We start from the raw sequence: 22,209 nt of genomic DNA on the forward strand, positions 1-22,209 counted from the left end.
TGTTAATTTTATCGTCGATTAAACGTGTCTCGGTTGTATACTATTACATGACTAATACTATAATTAAATAGTAAAAAAATAAACGTTTATTTATATTTGAATTATTTAATTCAAAATTTATTAATTAAATATTAAAAAATAGTTAACGTTTTCATAACTTAAAGAATTAAAAAAATAACATAAACGTATAGATTATACTTACAAACAATTTCGTATTCGTACCCAATGTCAATAATAATAACAATATTGTACTTTATATATAATATATATATATTTATATATATTGCTATCATTTTTTATTTTGTTATTATAACATTAAACGGGTTTAAATCATATACTTAAGGAAGGTGCTACGTCATCAGACTTTACTGTAATGCTAGAAAGCCTAGTTGGAAGAATAATATAAATAACTTGAAATTGTAAAATACTGTTTTTCACAAATTATAAAAAAGAATATTGTACTTAACTACAACGACTTGATTTAAATTTAACATATTTGTATACAGCTAGGTAATAAATAGATTTTTCGTGGGGTTTGTTGATAATGCTTTTTGTAAGCAATTAGCCTCAATAACTCGTACTCCAGAATAAAATACATAACGCACATATTTAAATAGACTTATATCTATTTTATTTTATTTTGTTTTATAATGTGTTCTAAGCAACAAATCGTATTATCTCAATGAAAATTGTGTTTAAGATTTTATTAAAAATGAATACGGTAGATATTAACACAATTTATATTTACCACGGTTACAAAGCTTAAATAATTACACATTTCTAGATATATTTAAAACGGCAATAGTAATTCCAATATATAAAAATGAAGATTAGCAATATTTTAATAACTCTAGACAAATTTCTATATTATGTAATTTTTCAAAAATATTAGAGGAAAATTATAAAAAAAATTAAGTAATAAACTGCTTGGAAATAAACAAATTACTATTAAAAAATCAGTTCGGTTTTAGATCAGGCATATGTACCGAGATGTCTCGTTATAGTGCTACGTAATACATTAATAAGGCACTTGATATGGGAATGAAAATATTGGAAATTTTTCTAGATCTTACAAAAGCATTTGATACAATAAATCATAATGGGTTAATTGAGATTTTGCCTAATTTTGAATTATTTTGAGCCACCAGACTCAAGACATTCAATTTAAATTCATATCTCAACCAGCTCCGGTCGGACTGTACATTTCCCTAAGAAATAGTTATGACGCTATCGCTACAGGGGAATGATGTCGCTACAGGTTACTGACAAAACTTTCAGCAATTAATAATATTTATTACTAATATAACCATTTATGATTATTATTATTATAACCCGTCCAGTTCATCTTGGCCATCTGCTGACGTAACAAATTACCAACGCAGTTGGTATTACTTTGCATTATAAGGTAGTAATCGTAACGATAATGAACGATGATCAAGATTAACCAGACGGGTTATACTAATACTCAATACTTTCATTATTATTATTATCAGTATTTTTTTATTCCTATTCGCCTAACCTAAAAATGTTTCAGTATTTAAGTTTATGTAACCTATCGCCGTTGTTCTTGTTTTACGCATGTCTTCTTATTTATGTTGTATAATTAGTAAAGGAACGTTAATTTTTATGAAAATAACAATCGTGTTTACTCATTTGTTTCAGTAACCTTTACACAGTCATTGCCAGTGTTAAGTACACATCACGTGCACTACACATAGTGCTTACCTAAATCCTCTATTAATTTAGTATACATAGCAATATACATACGTAAGTAGTCGTATTCGAGCGATGATTTCCGTAACGTGGTCACTGTGGCTGCTGTCCACGTTCGTATGCAGCTATTCGGCAACATCAGATGAAGGTGAAGGAGCCCTGCTGCTAACTCCTCTCATACGGAATGGTCGAATCGACGAGGCTCGGGCAGCTTGCAACGTCACGTCCCTGGAGCCGACTATCGAGAGCTACTCCGGTTACCTAACCGTGGACGAAACGTACGGTTCCAATATGTTCTTCTGGTTCTTCCCAGCTGCCAACGGTAATGCGGACGCACCCGTCCTGCTATGGCTACAAGGCGGCCCAGGAGCATCCAGCATGTTCGGTGTATTCAATTTGCACGGTCCATTTTCGGTGCAGTACCAGTGTGATGACGTCAAACTCAAGTTGCGTGACCATGCGTGGACGACTACGCATTCAGTGCTCTACGTGGACAACCCGGTGGGCACAGGCTTTAGCTACACTGCCGACGATTCTGGTTACAGTACCGACCAAACAGCCGTCGCTCGGAACCTGTACGCCGCTTTAGTACAATTCTTTGAACTGTTTCCCGAGTACCGGAACAACGATTTCTACGTGACCGGTGAGTCATTTGCCGGTCATTACGTGCCGGCCATATCGTACACAATTCATCAGAACAACCTTGGGGCTAAGGTCAAGATCAACCTAAAAGGGCTGGCAATCGGAAACGGCCTAGTTGACCCTATCAACCAGCTTTTCTTCGGCGAGTACTTGCACCAACACGGATTGATTGACGGTAACTTTATACTATGACATTTTGCTGTCTGCATTGCGCTCATAAATTAAACATATTATGATATTAAACTGCAAAAGAAATACCGAGAGATAACCACATAATAAATATTTATATGAAGTGATAACATTTTATTTTACTTCATTAGTAAATAGTTAAATACCTTAATCAAATAATTGAAAAAAAAATAGGTACTTACTATGTCAGTTGTCAATACTTTTTTTTAAGTGGTATACATATAGGCACCTATAAATGTGTAATGGTGTTTAACACGGTTTAAATAATTGATAATTATATAATATGATAATCAAAAGAAGTATGAAAATATACGTTATTTCCCGGTAAATATATTAATATAATAAATTAACGTTATTTTAAATGGTTACAGAAAACGGAAAGCGAAAATTCGAACAATTTGAGAATGCTGTTCGCGCTCAGATTCTCGCCGATGACTACAAAGGTGCATTCCGCATATACGACGAGATGTTGAACGGCATATTCTATCAGTACCCGACGCTGTTTCAGAACCTGACCGGTATGCATTACTATTACAACATGCTGCTGGACCAGAAACCACCGTCGTTGGATGATTGGATGAAGTTCGTGGAAAACCCGTCTGTGAAGGCCGCGTTGCACGTGGGCTCACGGCCGCTGAACAACAATTTGGTGGTCTATCAGCACTTGCTTGGTAACGTACTGCAATCAGTGGCCCCATGGTTGGGTAGCCTGTTGGATGCTGGCCGGTACCGGGTTTTGTTATACAGCGGACAGCTTGACATCAAGTTACATCACCGGGGCAACATGCGTATGGCTCAGTCGCTTGAATGGACAGGCGCGGAACGATTTAGAAATACCACGGAACGTACAGTTTGGCGCGTTCGCGAACAGAAAAATGGATGTGAAGGCGGAAACAAGACCACCGTGGCCGGTTACGCGACAACGTCCGGTCCGCTGACCGTGCTTTTAGTGAGGGATGCTGGCCATATGGTGCCAGCCGATCAGCCGGTCTGGGCCCTCGACCTCATCGACCGGTTCACTGCTGGAAAAACGTTTTGACTTACAGGAACCGGGTTCCGTCGACGATAATATTATACTAAAGACGAGTTGTTTTTATGTACAATGTACCAGATATAATATACCATAACTCATATTCGAGATATTGTTAATTCAAATCGAACCTATGATATAGATCGTTATAGCCGACAGTAGTATAAACGTATGCTAAGTAGAAAAATATTAAATATTAACTATACGGCCATGACGAAAAATAAATAATCGTACAAGGTATACATTATAACTATGGTTAGAATAATGTTGTTATTTTATTGAGAATATTATGTATGAGTGATGTCGGCGGTAAAATCTCAAATAACAAAACTAAATAAGTTAAATTTTAACTATCCAACCAGTAACATAGAACAATAATAGTAATAATACCTAGCAAATTAAACAGCAATTCCCAAACTTTGAAATTGAATTTTTCTTATGGCGCCCTAATAAAACCGATGATCATTTTTTTTAGATAAAATAAAGAATAGAACATTTTAAATGTTTTTTCGGACCACATAACGATTAGTGTTGTGGCGTCCAAGCAAAGACGCTGCGGTGCACACTTTAGGAACCGCTGTATTAAATACATAACCAAGTCAACTTGACACCGTCCTTTACGCCGGACTCCGTTATAGATGGTCTTTGATTAAAAATCATAAAAACAATAATAATTATTCTATATTTTAGTCTATACATATTTACGAGCTGTAAACGTTGTAAGCTGTAATAACAAGATTTAATGATATGTCTATATTTCAGAATCTAAAATTTAGATTATCACGTGGGTTACGAGAAAACTAAAAAAAAGCTTTTATTTTGTATTTATTTTAATACCTACTATAGAGGTTATTATTAAAAATGTTTTAGTGTGATAAACATATAGGTTCTTCACCGTAGCACCACAGTATTTTGGTATTACTTTTAGTGAAAACTTAAGGTAGAATGTATATTGTATACAAAGATAACAGAGATATGTGTTTAAGAATAGTAGTATTTAACTGTGTAAATTTAAGGATATTTTTCCTATCAACATTGTTCGTAATATATAATTATACCTTGAACAATATTATCAATGACTAAAATTTAAGAATACCAAATCTTGATAATCTGTACAAATGAATAGGAGTCTATTCAAACGCCAAAAAATTATTTACATTCTTAAAAAAAAATTGAAATGTACAATTTATTATAATGTAAATTGAATCTAAATATCACTGCATATAATGAATCTAAGTACACCCCTTTAGACATTTATAAGACTTATAACAATGTATATGATGTTGAAATAATGAAAAAAAATTTAAATTGATATAGTGTGAATAACTTTAAACAAATTAACCGTGCATATGACACTAAAATTAATTATAAATATACTTCTTTCAGACAAGTATTTGTGGATTAACTTATTGGACCGAAATTTTACAATTTCTTAAATGTTAATAAATAAAACCAATCTCAAAGCCAAAATGTACAAAAAAAAATATATTATAAAACAATGGTTATAACTACATAAAAAATAAGTTTTATATTATAATATCACATTGTACGATAATTATCATACTTTAATATTATAAGTTTGTCTTTAATATAAAGTTATACGTATACAAAAAATATTGTAGAACAAGTGTTGTGATTTGAGATATTACAAAGTTGTGTACTCGTATTCGCGATTATTATTATTCATCACAACTGTATATAGATAGTAATTACAGTAAAGTACTAAAGTAAATATACCAGTTGTATTTAATTATGATAAGAACTTTTTATTAAACTTGATCATAGCTCAATACTTTAGTTTGTCCTCAATACACAACTATTTTACATAAATAGCTGTTAAGAATTTTAACCATTGAATTAACATATTTTTTATATTATACTTATGTATAAATTTAGTTCTTAAATTTCATTTTCAAGATCCTCTTATAAATATTATTTAACGCCGGTCTTAAATTAGATGAATAATTGGTTCATCCTGTATACTGTCTTTATGAATGTACTAAAAATAGTGATTATAGATTAAATATCTACTATATAATATGAATTATACTATTGTGAACTATGTACAAATAAAACTGAAATTAGGTAGTGGAAATATCAGTGTGTTATGAATTTCTGATTTCAGTTACTTGATATTCGGTGTGTATGTATAGTTTATATTGATGATTTATTATAATCGAAATAATATATTTATCATTTTTAAGTATTAACGCCTTCACAAGAAATACGATATAAGATTAATAAATAAAAATCAAACATAATATTGTTAAAACTAAATATTCATCACAAATTATAATACGAATTATATACTCATACCATATACATTATGTACAGGTAAGTTATAACATTTATTCATAAATTAAATCTATATTAACTAGTAACCAACTCAATATATTTATATATTTTATTATTACAGAGAGATACCAAGGACCGATAGTAAAGTAGAACGTACTCACAACCCCAGATGTAATGCAAATTTTTTTGAAATCATCACACATAGGTAAATACATTATATGTTATAATACTTTGGTATATTGTGTTGTTTAAATATATTTGTAAGTTAAAAATATGGAAATGACAGACACCAATAGGGGTGAATTTTTTTTAAAAATATTTTATAGTGGTGAGGAGTAAAACAACTTAAAATTGCAAATGTAATTTTATAGATCCGATCAAACAAAAAATAGATATGTTTTATTAAACGATATTGTATTTGTTACTAAAAAATTGGAAAACTCTAAATTTCAAGTGTACCTACTTCATTGAACTACACAGAACCATTCTACCATTATACATTTATTATTATTTATTTTTTTTATATAAAAAGCGATATTGAACGGTGACGTTGTGTTAATCTATATACCTAATTGGATATTCCTAAAGAATATTAAAAAATGCATTTGCATTACTATTATAAGATATGTATTAGAAATACAATTAGACAGAGTATAGACAACTGCCTAGAGTGGAAAATTTATAGTACCACAATTTTTTTTGGCTTTAATTTCTCCTATGAATAGATCTTAAAATCTATGCATATATTATTATATACTTATAAAACATGGTTAATTTCATATCCTTCATATTATCTGAAATTTATAGTGTGATGTAAAAATATTCATTGTTATATTCCTGGCACCTAGTATCTGGCATGTTTTAACAGCGAGAATCACGTTCTATACAACTTTTGTAAATAGATTTATATATTCATGTATAACCTTTGTAAAACGAACTTATAATTTTATTGAAAAAACTAGATTTGAAGAAAGTGATACATTTATAGTAGAAACATACAGAGTAATTTTAGACTATTTAAGAAATAAATTATATACAAAATGGGTATGTACTTTTTTTTTTGATTCACGATTTTATTTTCTTGTTAAGTTGATCTAGCGCATTGCAGTACAAAGTTATGGAATTTATAAAATATATACAATAATTATATCATAAATACCTTGAAGCATTTTTGTAAATTATGATTGGATATCTTTAGCTAAATAAAAACACATTTTTTAATTAAAATAATAATTTTAAGTATTAACTTTTATTTTAACAACTTTTTATACATTTATCAATAGATATTACTAAAGATTATTATTATTAATGAAAAATATAATTTATACAATTATTTCATGACTATATTATTATTGAGTTAGAATGTGTATGACCTAAAAACACTAAAAAAATGCATGCAAATATGCAAAATAAATATCAAAATATGTCCTAAAAAAAAATTCAATATATCTTTTTAAAATTAGTTTATTACTAATCCAAAATGTATTTTTAATTAATTCACAATTATTTTTATAATTTTAAACTTAAATACAAATTGATTATATACAAATATGAGATTTTTGAAATTAAATCTATATAGGTACTTAAACATAATTTTGTTTTTACTCAAATCAATCGTGTAGTCAAGCAGTGTTGGAACATTTAACTTTTGGCAATTTTCCCTATGCCCTATGGCCTATAGACTGAAAATATATTTTAAATAATTGTACGGAACCCCCTTGGTTGGGAAGCTCTGCCTTAACCTACTTAGAATCTACAGTTACACAATTACACAATTAATCAAACATATATTATAAATGTATAATTTGAAAGTATTATAAAATTATAAGATTTGTAGTAGGCATGGCCACTGTACATTACCAAGTCTATTTAACCCTTATTTTCTTAACCTTATTAAAAAAATATATTTTTATAGGTCAAAGACTAAATTTTTATAAAAATTAAAAATAATAAGTATCTTCATTATACATTTGATTTATAGTTGGATTTCAAACCTATTAAAGATAGGACGACTCAGAGATTTAAATGAAACGGATTTGTTCACGACATTAGACGACCAAAAATCATCAACATTAGGCGATAAATTGGAAAAGTAAACTGTCAATAATCTATAATCAACCACATTGATTTTTATCAATACTTTGAAATAATTTAATATTAATTTTGACTTTAGGATATGGAGATCAGAGTTAGCCAATGCGTATTCGATGAATCGAAAGCCAAAATTGTTGAGAGCTTTGCTACGAATGTTTGGTGCTAAATTAATGCTATACGGATTAATGTTTTGCATCACCGAAATTATTTTCAAGTAAGATTATTTTTCAATTTGTAGATTAAAATAAATATTTGACAATATGTTTATATAAAAATCATATTTATGAATATTAGTAAATTATTATATAATTTCCCATTATTTAAGATTAGGTAATGAATATTCACTAATTTATGTTATTTTATATCATAATGACAAAAATTATTTTTCGTTTAAGAAATATTTATTTTTATATAAGCATGCATTAATATTATAATATTATTACTAAATTCCCATGTATAATATAGCCGTATTGTAACCGGCAAGAAATAAATTCAAAAATCGCATTTTAAATCCTGATCAGAGCAATGAATTTTTGACTAAACATCAATGATGAGTGTGTTTTTTGAAAAAGTATCAAAAATCTATAGTTACACAATTTGTTTTTTACGCATTTTAAGTAACAATTTAGACCAAAATTGATAAAAAACGCAAAAACTATTTTCAGTTAGAAATTCATAAACATTTTTTTTTTTGGTTATATCTAAGTTTTGAAAATTGAATACAAAATTTCTCATAGGCAATTCATTCATTTTTAAACCATAAAATCTAATAACACATATAAAGCCAATTATTTTATATAAACATTTAATGCTCAAATTTGGACTTAATTATAAATTTAAAGATAAATTATGTTAATTATTTAAATATAACTTAAGAAAACATTATTTATGAAGTAGATATTTAAAGGATTATAATTAATAGCAACGATAAGAAGTAAATTCAAAAATCGCAATTTAAATTCTGAGCAAAACGATGAATTTTTTGATTTTACAGTGTTATGTGTATTATTTTGTGTGCGTGTGTGTGTGTGTGTGTGTGTACATACTCGTTAAGTATTCGATAAAATTCTTTAAATTTTCAAAAATGATGTGGTTTCTGGTAGTAATTATTTGTATTTTAAAGAGGTCAGAATAAAAAAAACTAATTTTACAAAATCGACTATTCTTTTTTGGTGCAATATGAGCATAAACAATTGTTTATACTTTTAACTTTATCAAAATATTCTTACACTTAAAGATATATTTATAGGCATGTGATTTTCATTTTTTTTTTTTTTGTATAAACTTCGATGAAAATAATCAATACTTTATACTGAGCATTACATAAACTAATACATTATTATATTAATGTTTATTTAAATAATATACCTAGTATAAATCCATAAATATAATGTCATTTAATATCTATATTTATTGTTTACGCTTATATCTTAATTACAGTATGTCACAACCTATATTAATTGGTGAACTATTAGCATATTTCAATCCTTATCATTCAAAAGATACAGATATAGAATATGCATACCTATGTTCATCAGGTATAGTATTCAGCATATTCATGACAATTATCCTTCACTATTACACATATGAAGAAATCATGAACGAAACAATTAAGGTCCGAGTTGCTTGCTGTTCTTTAATCTACAGAAAGGTAAACGTACAAATATTTTGTAAATTATATGTAAATATGTTAATTTTAATACTTGATACAACAATATCTTATATATATATATATATTTTCACTGTAATACTGTATTATGTACTTAGATATAGGGAACAACGTGAATATTATTTTCCAGAGTTTCCCCAATTTGTTTACTTTAATTTACTAAAAGAATAATTATTTCATTTTTTTTTTTTATGTAGACATTATGTTTAAGTTATAACAGATTTGGTGAAACTGCCGTTGGACAAGTGATGAATTTGATATCAAATGATATAAATCGATACGATTATGTGATTCATCACATACATTACTTATGGATTGGTCCTCTGCAAATAATGATAGGCATTTATTTTTTGTGGCAGGAAATTGGTGTATCCTCATTAATTGGAGTAGCTACATTTCTTTTTTTTATTCCTTTACAAGGTATTTTTAAATCATGAAATAATTAATTATATGAACATATAGTTATATACCTATAGTTAAACTACTTTTTTCAATTTCAGGTTGGATGGGAAAATTAATTTCCAAATTCCGTTTACAAACAGCAAAGAACACTGATGAAAGAATACGATTTATGAATGAAATTATTTCGGGAATACAAGTGATCAAAATGTACACATGGGAAAAACCTTTTGGAAATCTTATAGAAAATGCAAGAAAGTATGTATGAGTTGATAATGTTATTTATATTCAGGGTATAAAGTATTATATTATGTGGAGATTATTATAGAGTAGAAGTTGAACAAATTAAAGGAGCCAAATCTATTAGATTCATATGGATATCATTTAAAATAATTCAATCAAGATTTCAAATCTTTATTACCATTTTAATTTACGTCTTATTAGGAAATAAAATATCTTTTCGTAAAGTAAGTTCTCATTTGGGTTGTGTGTACTTGTAATTTGTACATATGTACATTGTATATAATATACTATCAACCTATTCTATTTTTATTATTTGCTCACAGGTTTACGTCCTTACAAGTTTCTTCAATTTGTTGCATACGTCTATGGCAGTAAAATTTTCTATTAGTTTGTTGGATATAGGTGAATTAATTATATCAATTAAACGCATACAGGTATAAATACACCTAATACATTTCATACTTGTACTTATACTAATACATGCTTGAATAAGAAAAAATTAAGTAGATTTAAGTACTAAAGTAAATTTATTAAGTACTAAATTTTTATTAAATAATATTACGTTTCTATTTTATGTATATTTAATTAATATTAATAAAACCATCAATTTTTTCTCAAATTGTCACTTAATAGTTAATACAAAAATTATAAAATACAATAAATATTATAAATCCCGGAAAATAAAAATTTAAAATATTAATAATTATAAAATATATTACAGTTTTAATCAAATTGTCATTACAGTATCATTGACAAAAAATTAAATACATATTTGTGGAATTACCAAAATACCTATAACATTATGCCGTCCCCCCTTTCCATAAAAATTACATTTAGAAATCGCAAATGAAACTATTAAACAGTAGGGGAACCTAAACACCTTTTCAGTTCGAGGTCTGCATAACATTTAAAATTAACTTTGTAATGTAATATCAATAATGAAAAGGTGTTCAACTTATAAGTGGATATCACTCTGATATAAGGTGTCATGTGCGTTAAATTTACATTCAATAATATACAAACACACATACATCGTTGTAAAATTACTATAATCAACACCCTAATAGCTAAACTAAAATTAGCTTTATATTTTTATATAGAGTTATTTATTACTCGAAGAAAAAGATCATCAAATCCAAAAACCTTATTTGAAATATGATAAATCGGTGGAACAAGTCTTTGGACAATTACTCATTGCTGATAACCATATTACAAATAACTGTAATGACATTGAAAACAACAAAGAATCTGTTAATAGTCATGGTATAGTTATTTTGAACACTTTTGCTAAATGGGCGGATGTTCAAACTAATAATACATTGGAAAATATTAATTTAACGTTAAATTCTGGAAGTTTGGTTGCAATTATTGGACCAGTAGGAGCCGGAAAGGTAAGTATATAAACACTATATATTATATTGTACCTAAATTTTATAGTATAAAACGATAAGAAATAATTACAGAGCTCATTGATACAAGCAATTTTAAAGGAATTGCCTGTTTTAAAAGGCAAAATCTCTGTGAACGGTGTAATTTCTTATGCATCACAAGAACCATGGATATTTTCTGGGACTATTCAACAAAATATTCTTTTTGGATCACCAATGGACCAAGAACGTTTCAAACAAGTAAATACACACGGATTAACATTATATATCAATTATATACCAACATGATATTTAAAATATAGTTAACCGATATGATTTTCAAATAGATTATTGATATCTGTGCACTAAAAAGCGATCTAGAACATTTGCCACTTGGCGATGAAACGATAGTTGGAGAACGAGGAATAACCTTAAGTGGAGGACAAAGAGCCAGAATTAATTTAGCTAGGCAAATATAAATTTGAAAATTAACTAAAGTCTATACATCTAACAATTCAAAATGTTTTATTTCCAGAGCGGTATACAAAAAAGCAGATATTTACTTACTCGATGATCCACTTTCAGCTGTTGATGTTAAAGTTGGCAAGCATTTATTTGAAAAATGCATAAGAGGTGAGTAGGTATAATTTAAAAATATTTAATTCTATTTAACACGACTAACCGTCAGATTTCTGATTACAGGCTATCTCAAAGAAAAAGCATGCATTCTTATTACTCATCAAGTACATTATTTATCTGAAGTTGATCATATCGTTCTAATGGATAATGTAAGTATATAATATTAAAATTACTGTGAAGCTACTGTGTATTAACATTATATTATGTTTATTTTTGTTTTTAGGGTAATATTATAATTGAAGGATCTTATCAAGATATCCAAGCCTCTATTTTTGATTTTGCGAAAGTACTTGGCCCTTTAAAAGGTACAACTATTGAAAATGAAAGTGAAACTAACAGTATAAACAACGATGGTGCCGAATCCCGCTTGGTTTCATCTCAGTCTGGTTCAAACGAAAGTATTTTATCATCCAACTTTAAAGTCTTAACTCAGAAACCTAATGAAAAATCAGAATATCAGTCTTATAAATATGAATCCAAAAATGTTTTAATATCGTACATAACTGCTTGTGAGAGTACATACAATATTTTTTGGGGGTTTTTTATGTGCATTGTTATTCTAGCACTGATTGTCGGTGGAGATTTTTGGCTTAGCTTTTGGTAATATCATGTTAAATAAGTATGTACTCGTATAAATAATTTTGAAGTTTTCTGATATACTTTTCAGGGTTAATCAAGAAGTATATACATTTAATAATCCAAAAAATACATTTGATAATAGTACATCAGAGCCACATGAATCAACCAACTTATTATTATGGTTAAATAATTATCATGAATACTATGTTATAATTTATGCCTTATTCATGGTCGCCTTGATAATATCAGTGATAATTAGGTCTGCTATATTTATCAAAATTACAATGAAAGCCTCAATTAATTTACACAATCGTATGTTCAATTCCATTATAAGAACTACCATGTTTTTTTTTAATACAAATTCATCGGGTAAGAAATTATTTTTTTTTAAATATGTACATAATTATCATGTTATTACATTAAATAAATGTTATTTTTATATAGGAAAGATAATTAACCGCTTTTCAAAAGACTTAGGAGCTGTGGATGAAATTTTACCTAATATTTTTTTGGATTCCTTACAAGTTAATAATTTACCTATATTTTGCTTATATTATTTAAAATTTAGAAAAGTTATACATTTTGGAATGTATAATACTAACTGTTAATTTCTATGTATTTAATAGATTTTCATATTTATTTCTGGAACTGTAATTGTTATTGGATTGACTAATATGTATCTATTGATACCATCATTTATTGTTGGTATTATTATTTATAAGCTTAGAGCTTATTTTTTCAGTACATCACAAAATGTCAACAGGTTAGAAGCATCTAGTAAGTTTTATAGTTATAGTATTTATAAATTTATAGAGCTATGATTTATAAGCACTAAAAAGTAAAAATTCGTTATTGCAGTAAACAATTTTAAATACCTATGCACAAGTAAATAAAAAATGGTCTGAAGTTTCAATCAATATTTTTATCTTAGTATATAATATCACAAATAGACCTAAATACTATTGGATCTGACAATAATTTCCTAGAAATCAATATTATATACAAAACAATAGTTCAAATAATAACATTTTTTTTTTTTATAATAATAAATATATTTGATGTCCACAAAACCTTTTAGTAAACTCCTATATTTTGACGTATGAATTTTCAGATAAAAATCGAAGTAAATTCTCTAAACATTAAAAAGTTAAAATATGCAAAATATAGGACTAAAAAATTTCTCATTTTCAATCTCCATATTACCATAAAACATTCAAGCTTGTTTAAGTAGGTTGTAATATTACACAATATCTTGCAATACAACCAAAATAATTTAATATATATTATTTTCATTTAAAACAATTTTCCTTTTATTTTTTAAATAAACAGCTCGAAGCACTGTATTAGCACATATGAATGCATCATTACAAGGTTTAACAACAATAAGAGCATATAAAGCAGAAGATATTTTATCACAAGAATTTGACAAACATCAAGTACTTATATTAAATTATACTAAAAAGCTTCTATTTTATTTATGCTACAATAATAATTATTCGAATGATGTGTATTTTATTTTTAATTTGACATTTAGGATTTAAATTCCTCGGCTTCACATTTGTACACAGGTTTAAATTTAGGATTTGGATTTTGGATAGATATCGTTTGTTTATTTTATTTATGTATTATTATATTCAGCTTTTTAATAACTGACAACAGTAAGTTAAAAGTTGTATGATTCTGTTGATAATTTTAAAATATGTCACTTCACAGTTCACTTATAAATATACTTTTAGATATTTATGGAGGAAGTGTTGGACTAGCTCTTACACAAGTGATAACATTACTCCGTAGGATCCAATGGTGGGTAAGACAATCGACAACACTACTATGCCAATTGACATCAGTTGATAGAGTATTAGAATACACACGTTTACCACAGGAAGATACTCTTCAACCTATTAAAGATAAAATTTAATAATTATTGTATAATTTCTAACAAATATTTCACACGAAAATTATTTATCTATGTTATAGAGCATTCACCGGATAAAGAGTGGCCTTATTCGGGGAAAATTGTATTTAAGGATTTTAATCTACGTTACAGTCTAAATTCACCTTATGTATTAAAAGATTTAAATATTCAAATTCAATCAATGGAAAAAGTAAGTGATGAAATGTGGTTTTAAATTGTAAATAATAATTGTTTTACGTTTATTTAGATAGGTATTGTTGGTAGAACCGGTGCAGGTAAATCATCGTTTATCGGGGCATTGTTTAGATTAGCTCTAAATGAAGGTAAAATTATCATTGACGGTGTGGATATACACGAATTGGCACTCAAAGACCTGAGATCTAAATTGTCCATAATTCCTCAAGAACCCGTATTGTTTTCTGGGACTATGAGAACAAACTTAGATCCATTTGCCGAATATCCAGATCATGCTCTTTGGAAAGCTCTAGACGAAGTATAATGTTTCCTAGTTAATTTCACATAAAAAAAAAATAATAAAGTTTTATTATAACTCGATCGAAAGATTTTCAATAAATTATTATTTATGGACTATACATATACAGTTATATATTATTATTGTAGGTTGAACTCAAAAACGTTGTAGAGGATTTGCCCGACGGTCTTAACTCGAAAATGTCTGCGAGTGGTTCGAACTTCAGTGTCGGACAACGTCAATTAGTTTGTTTGGCAAGAGCTATACTACAAAACAACAAAATTCTTATATTGGATGAGGCCACTGCCAATGTCGATCCACTGTAATAAAAAAAATAATTTTATTTAAAATATTTAATTGTATAATAATTATAATTATTTTATCTGTATCTAATTAAAATTAAATTTTTTATTTACAGGACTGATAAGTTGATTCAAAATACAATTAGGAATAAATTTAGACTTTGCACAGTATTAACAATTGCTCACCGTTTAAATACCATAATGGACTCTGACAGAGTACTAGTAATGGATTTTGGAAAAATAATTGAATTTGACCATCCGTATAGTTTGTTAAAAAACACTGACGGATTTTTCTACAAAATGGTAGAGCAAACGGGAAAGGATACAGCTTACTTTTTACATAATGTTGCTTCAGAGGTGCCACATAATATATTTCAATATCTCGTATTTTTATATTTATAATAAACTGCATGGTACTTTATAATTTTATAATTTGAATTAATTTATCATTATGTTTTTTAGAGTTTCAAAACATTTCAGTCGAGAAAGAAATCTCCGAACCATTAAATCATTGAATAATTGGTTTAAAAAAATTATATAGAAGTTGTAAAATATTAATAACTTTTTATTATTTAAAATGTTGTTTTTAGTAAAACTTTGATTTCATTACTATTTTTATTACAATTATATTTTCTCGTTTATATATTACAACTTATAGAACGATTACATTTTTTTTCTTGAATCATATTGTAAATTTGTCGACTAGTGAATAGCATCTATTACTTACCTACAACATATTAAAATTAATAAGAAAATATTTTAACGGATTCTTGTATTTGAACAATATAGAGGGACGAATAACAACTTTGTAGGTTTAATTCACCGGTATTATATTTATTCTAAACATCAGATGGCCTATATTAATTTAATATTTAAAAAATAATTAAATATAAATTTATAAAAGGTAGTTAGGTATAATACTTAGTACATATTATTAAACAGGTCTAATATTAGCGCGTTTTGTTTGGCTGTAGCCCATTAGCGCAAAATATGATTTACACACAACCAAAAAGCGCAAACATAATAATATTATAATGAGATAAAAAAATTTTAAATTTAAATAAAATATTAATAGTTATTACTTATTAGTAAAATGTAAAATTTTAATGAGTATCTTTAAATTATTTGAACTTCAAAACTCATAGTTTTCAAATAATAAATATAGTATAACCAAGAATTGTTTTTATGTACAAGTTCTATGCTTTTAAATTAGAGTTGATTTTAGAAGTGTAAAGTGTTGAATTTTTTAATAAACTTCTGCCTGGTATTCTCTTAGCATTTTGATAAAATTATAAATTTATGGGTGTGAAATTTGGAGTGTAACGAGTACAATATTGTATCAGGTAATACAATTTAATTTACGCTTTTAACTCACTACTAAGATACGATTCGTTTAGATTAACGAATTCAATATCCGTTGAGATAACATACGCCAATACAGGAATAAATGGAAAGACGGAAATTTTTACGCAAAATCAGTTTTTGACAAAATCAATTTTTTTTTTTGTGTGTGTGTTTTTTTTTTTTACTCAAAAACCAGTAAACATAAGTAATAAATTAAAAAAGTATCTATCAATTTGATACTAAAGAAACCTATATTATAGTATTACAGATAATATTACACTACGGAGTATCATACATTATATTTGTTAGAAAAAAATTTTTTAAAATCAAAATTTTTTCTAAAAAAAGAATAGGAAGAAAATTTTGAGTCAAATTGCTTTTTAATTTTACATGATTTTGATTTAGTGGAGGTAAGAGTACTTTTTTAATTAAAAAACTAGTTTTGCGTTTACACGGAAATTTTTTGTTATAAATTCAAAAATAAATTTCAAAAAAGTTATTTTTTAAAATTGTTATAGGATCTTGAGATACCTATTTTTAGCAGTTTTAAAATATTTTTCATTTAACAAAAAAAGACGGTAGTGCAAATTTAAAAACTAGTTGCATATTCTGAACCATATATGGCAGGGGTGGCGATCCTTTTTGTGGTCAAGTTCCAAATTTTTCCAATCAACATTTTGAAAATTTTTCACGTGCTCAAAGGAAATTCATTTTTCTAAGGATAAAAATAAAGTTATCGATTTATTATACATTATTTTATTAAGTAAGAACATATATTTTTGGTAATTATAATTTTTAAAATCTTTATAATTTGTTTCTTTGAATTTTTTATAACAGTTATAATTAAAACTTTATGAACAGCATAGTTTTTAATAATTTCAATGTTTTCACGTGCCATTGACATTTAATCAATGTGCCACCTTTGGCATGCGTACCTTAGGTTCACCACTATATATGGTGTATGGTACATATTTTTCATAAAAATAAATTCAAAAATCTTAATTTTTACTATAGGATAAAGCATTAGGGCTAGAAGTATGTATTTCTATCCATTTCATTACTTGATTTTGATTTTGTGGAAGAAAGCTGAAAAGGAAATATTGGCTAGTACATAATAACTAAACTTGACATTTATATAGATTACATATTTTTATTGGTTGGTAAAAAAATAGCTAATTTATACCAAAATTTGTTTCCTAACCCATCGATTTTGTAAAAGAAATTACATTTTGTACATTTATCATTTTTTCATATTACAGTATTTTCTCATTTTTAGGAAATATTATAGTGTTTTGTACAATTTTAGAACATATTTTGGATTTTTAAAACTCGACATAATGATCATAACATTTTCATGATAAAATTATTAGTTTGTTTAAATCATATATTTAATATGGATAATTCAACGTATTAATAAAAATAACTTAGGTTAAATCTTAATCATCAGTCTCAGTATTTTTTATCAAAAACATTTCGTTTGGTTTTCAAATGAAGATAATACTATACATTTTAATGAAACAAAAGCAGTATAATATTATAAAATAATAAATAATTTAATTTAAAATAGAATATTACAAATAACTATAATTTTAATATAAAAATGACACCAAGAAAACAATACAATGGAGTGAGATATAACTCCTATTGTGTCCAATGGACACACTAATAATATGTATCGGCTTTAATTTCCATTATACTTCTATAGTTTATCAATTATTACAGTTAAAAAGTTTATAATATACATGCTTATACTGCACTACTGCTAGACCACGGTTTAAGATATATATTCTTAAACCGAGTGCTAGTCCAAAAGTAGATCGCTCAAACGAGATTGACCGCTAACTGTACCTATTAGCTCCGAATAATTTATCAAAGTTGGGTAGGTATCTCATATTAGTCATATTTACATTTAGTTCAATAAATATATATATTTTACTGTAAACACAGGTTTATATAGCAAACATTTAATTAAGGTTATAACTATCTACTTAATATATTTATTACTTTAATGCTTTCTTACTATTATATATTTTTGACGTTATTAATTATTAATGAAGTGAAAAAACGTTTTAAAACTATCAATTCGATCGATACATCATATATAAGTTGTATTTTATGATAAAGTGTGCCTTATAAATTGGTCATATTATTATTATTATTATACTTCGAACCCGATAAGAAGACACCGTGTACGTGACGCCCGTGGCGGTAGAGATTTGTCTAAACTGTTATCGCCGCGAGTGCTTACACAGCCGTGGCGGGTCATCTTAATTGAGTGACCTTTACCTCCACCATAAGTACATATAAAAAATAGATATTATATTCATCGTCAAATAGTACGTTATTCAACGGCGACCGTCTAATCGATTTTCGACAGTATAATAATAATTTAATTAAATAATATAAACACAACAATAGTCACAGATCAGTTCAAATATAGTAGGGTTGCGTTTTATCTGTTTTCACTCAATCAGTCGGCAGCCAAGTTCCGACAACATCGAACGTCGTTCTTGCGGCGGCGATAATAAATCGCGTCGTTCGCTGATTCGAGTTCAGATCGCATATAGTAATATCGGATCATCGCGTATTATATATATATACTATTATACAATATTGTATACAGTTTTTAGTAGTAACGAGACGTGCTTTTATTGTCTAACCTCAATACATTTTGTGGCAGCGATGTTAGCGTCAACACTGTTGGCCGCGTTCCTCTGTTTGTTCGCCTCCTGTCGCACAGCCACAGCAATGCCATCCGACGGTGGCAGTGGCGACGGGCCACTGTACCTGACACCTCTGATACAGGCGGGCCGGATCGACGAGGCGCGAGCCGCGTCTAAGGTGAAACCCCTGAAGGCGGCCATCGAGAGCTACTCCGGTTACCTGACCGTGGACAAGGCGCACGGTTCCAACATGTTCTTCTGGTTCTTCCCGGCAATGAGTGGCGCCAAAGACGCACCCGTAATGCTGTGGCTGCAAGGCGGCCCAGGTGCGTCCAGCTTGTACGCCGTGTTCGACGAACACGGTCCATTCTCGGTGGCTAAGAGCCACGGGCTCAAGCTGCGCAACCACACGTGGGTGGCCACCCACTCGATGTTGTACTTGGACAATCCGGTGGGCACGGGGTACAGCTTCACCGGCGACGAAGCAGGATACAGTGCCAATCAGACGTCCGTCGGTCTCAACGCGTACGACGCCCTGGTGCAGTTCTTCACGCTGTTCCACGAGTACCAGCACAACGATTTCTACGTGACCGGTGAATCGTACGCTGGTAAATACGTACCGGCCGTGTCGTACGCCATCCATCTGAATAACCCCGGAGCAAAAGTCAAGATTAACCTCAAGGGACTGGCTATCGGCAACGGTCTGGTCGATCCCATTAACCAATTGATGTATAGTGAATACCTGTACCAGCACGGGTTCGTCGACGGTAATTTAATACACATTTAACAATATAACATACGTCATAATTAAAGCTGAGAATTTAGCTTAGAAACACAATAAAAATATCTTTAAAAATTATTTATTTTAGATGCATTTATTATTACTATATTTTTTTTAAATATAAAATGCACGGTAGATTATAGCCTATAATTATGTACTATAAACTAAGTTTTTACATTATAAATATACGGCCATGCGTTGTGCGTACACCTCTATAATCTACCGTGATAAAAAGTATCGAGTCGTTTTGGAAAAATTAAATACTATATTATTTTTATCATGTTTTAATGTGCATAATTTATTTTAGTTAAAAGAGTAAAATGAGAATAATTGTATTTATTTATTAGAAGTTTAAAAATTATTGAATTAATAATAGCTCAGCTATACAAATTGTATAATACTTTAAAATATGAGTAAAATAACGGTATTTTTAACGTAACTGTTAAAGAAAAATACGAAAAAAAGAAAAGTATGCAAATAATTAAATATTTTTTTAATTAAGTTCATATTTAGGAGGTATATGATTCAAACATCGCACTAGGAAAACTATGTTAATATGCTAAAAAAATAATTAATAATAAATATCTACAAAATCTCAAAATAAATATTATATAGATATTTAATATTACAGAATCACGATCTAATTCTACTATAATTATGATTATACTATCGGATTATATTATTTTAATTTTTAATATTATGTATCATCATAGATTATGGTAAACAAGAGTTGGATAAACTGGAGAACCTAGCCCGTGCCCAAATCCTTAACGAAGACTTCAAGAGCGCTTTTGGCACGTTCGACAAGCTGTTAAACGGAGACGTTTATCCGTACCCGTCGTTGTTCCAGAACCTAACCGGCATGCGGTACTACTTCAACATGTTGTGGGACCGAGACCCGACGCCTTACGGCGACTGGGAAAAGTACGTGCAAGAGCCGTTCATGCGGGAAGCGTTGCACGTGGGCCAGCAGCCGTTTAACAACGGTACTACGGTCGAACACCATCTGGAGAATGACATGATGCAGTCCGTAGCCCCGTGGCTCGCCGCCCTACTGGACGCCGGCCAGTACCGCGTTCTGGTGTACTCTGGGCAGTTGGACATCATCGTGCCCTATCGCGGTACAATGAACATGGTCAAGTCGTTGAAGTGGTCGGGCTCGGATCGGTTACAGAATGCGACGCGGACCATTTGGCGGGTGGGCCACGAAAACGCGACGTTCGTGGCTGGTTACGCGACCACGGTCGATCCGCTGACCGTTTTGCTGGTCAGGGATGCCGGTCACATGGTGCCGGCGGACCAGCCGATCTGGGGCCTGGACATGATCAATCGATTCACGACCGGCAAACCGTTTTAACCAGACCACGAGTCCGAAGAAGTTTCATGAGAATATCGCAATATAATTTTATGTTCGCGCAATAATTATTTGTTACACGTTTGATTGAATCGCCCAGGAGAATTAAGTTATAATTTATAATAAGCATCAGCTGCCTGCCGATTAAAATAATTACAATTTTTATCCGTCGACGTCGGATTGATTGATATATTATTATAATTTTTTACGTAACGTGTTCATATTCTGTCTATTGGTCTATATAGTATGTAGCTAATGATAATAAATAATAATAATAAATTAACAACAATAATTTTATAAAGCTATGTTAAAGCCTGTGTTGTTTAATTGATGAACATAGTCCAAGTCATTGTACCGTATTATATTGTTATTACTGTATTATCTATGTATATATACCTCGACCACCTCAATAGGTACTGTGATTAAAAATTTGATAATAAATGTCAAAAGATCGTTACTATAGTATTAGACTATAATATAGTGTAATGTTGATGATGACTTATAGATTACTGAGTTACT

At 28.9% G+C, this 22,209-nt stretch overlaps 3 protein-coding genes across 3 annotated transcripts; all 3 read left to right on the top strand.

Moving 5' to 3' along the window:
• Positions 1–1,526: 1,526 nt before the first annotated feature.
• LOC113561014 (venom serine carboxypeptidase-like) lies at positions 1,527–3,682 on the top strand. The gene is made up of 2 exons (XM_026967182.1): positions 1,527–2,530; positions 2,916–3,682. Exons 1-2 carry the CDS (start codon positions 1,789–1,791, stop codon positions 3,581–3,583), a joined length of 1,410 nt encoding a protein of 469 aa, XP_026822983.1. The 5' UTR covers positions 1,527–1,788; the 3' UTR covers positions 3,584–3,682.
• A 2,054-nt stretch (positions 3,683–5,736) lies between these two features.
• Positions 5,737–16,326, top strand: LOC113550228 (multidrug resistance-associated protein 4-like). The gene is made up of 26 exons (XM_026951942.1): positions 5,737–5,908; positions 5,991–6,074; positions 7,851–7,961; positions 8,043–8,177; positions 9,404–9,614; positions 9,830–10,052; positions 10,133–10,289; positions 10,360–10,498; positions 10,598–10,708; positions 11,375–11,665; positions 11,738–11,902; positions 11,989–12,110; positions 12,177–12,274; positions 12,344–12,429; positions 12,504–12,880; positions 12,948–13,228; positions 13,304–13,383; positions 13,486–13,636; positions 14,189–14,295; positions 14,394–14,517; positions 14,596–14,766; positions 14,837–14,964; positions 15,022–15,267; positions 15,396–15,568; positions 15,665–15,905; positions 16,011–16,326. The coding sequence occupies exons 1-26, from the start codon at positions 5,901–5,903 to the stop codon at positions 16,053–16,055; spliced, it is 4,065 nt and encodes a 1,354-aa protein (XP_026807743.1). The 5' UTR covers positions 5,737–5,900; the 3' UTR covers positions 16,056–16,326.
• Positions 16,327–17,929: 1,603 nt separating this feature from the next.
• On the top strand, positions 17,930–21,995 carry LOC113549129 (venom serine carboxypeptidase-like). Its single transcript, XM_026950299.1, has 3 exons — positions 17,930–17,999; positions 19,516–20,322; positions 21,050–21,995. Exons 1-3 carry the CDS (start codon positions 17,930–17,932, stop codon positions 21,691–21,693), a joined length of 1,521 nt encoding a protein of 506 aa, XP_026806100.1. The 3' UTR covers positions 21,694–21,995.
• Positions 21,996–22,209: the final 214 nt, after the last annotated feature.

This window comes from Rhopalosiphum maidis, chromosome 1 (assembly GCF_003676215.2).
Source record: "Rhopalosiphum maidis isolate BTI-1 chromosome 1, ASM367621v3, whole genome shotgun sequence".
Lineage (NCBI taxonomy): Eukaryota > Metazoa > Arthropoda > Insecta > Hemiptera > Aphididae > Rhopalosiphum > Rhopalosiphum maidis.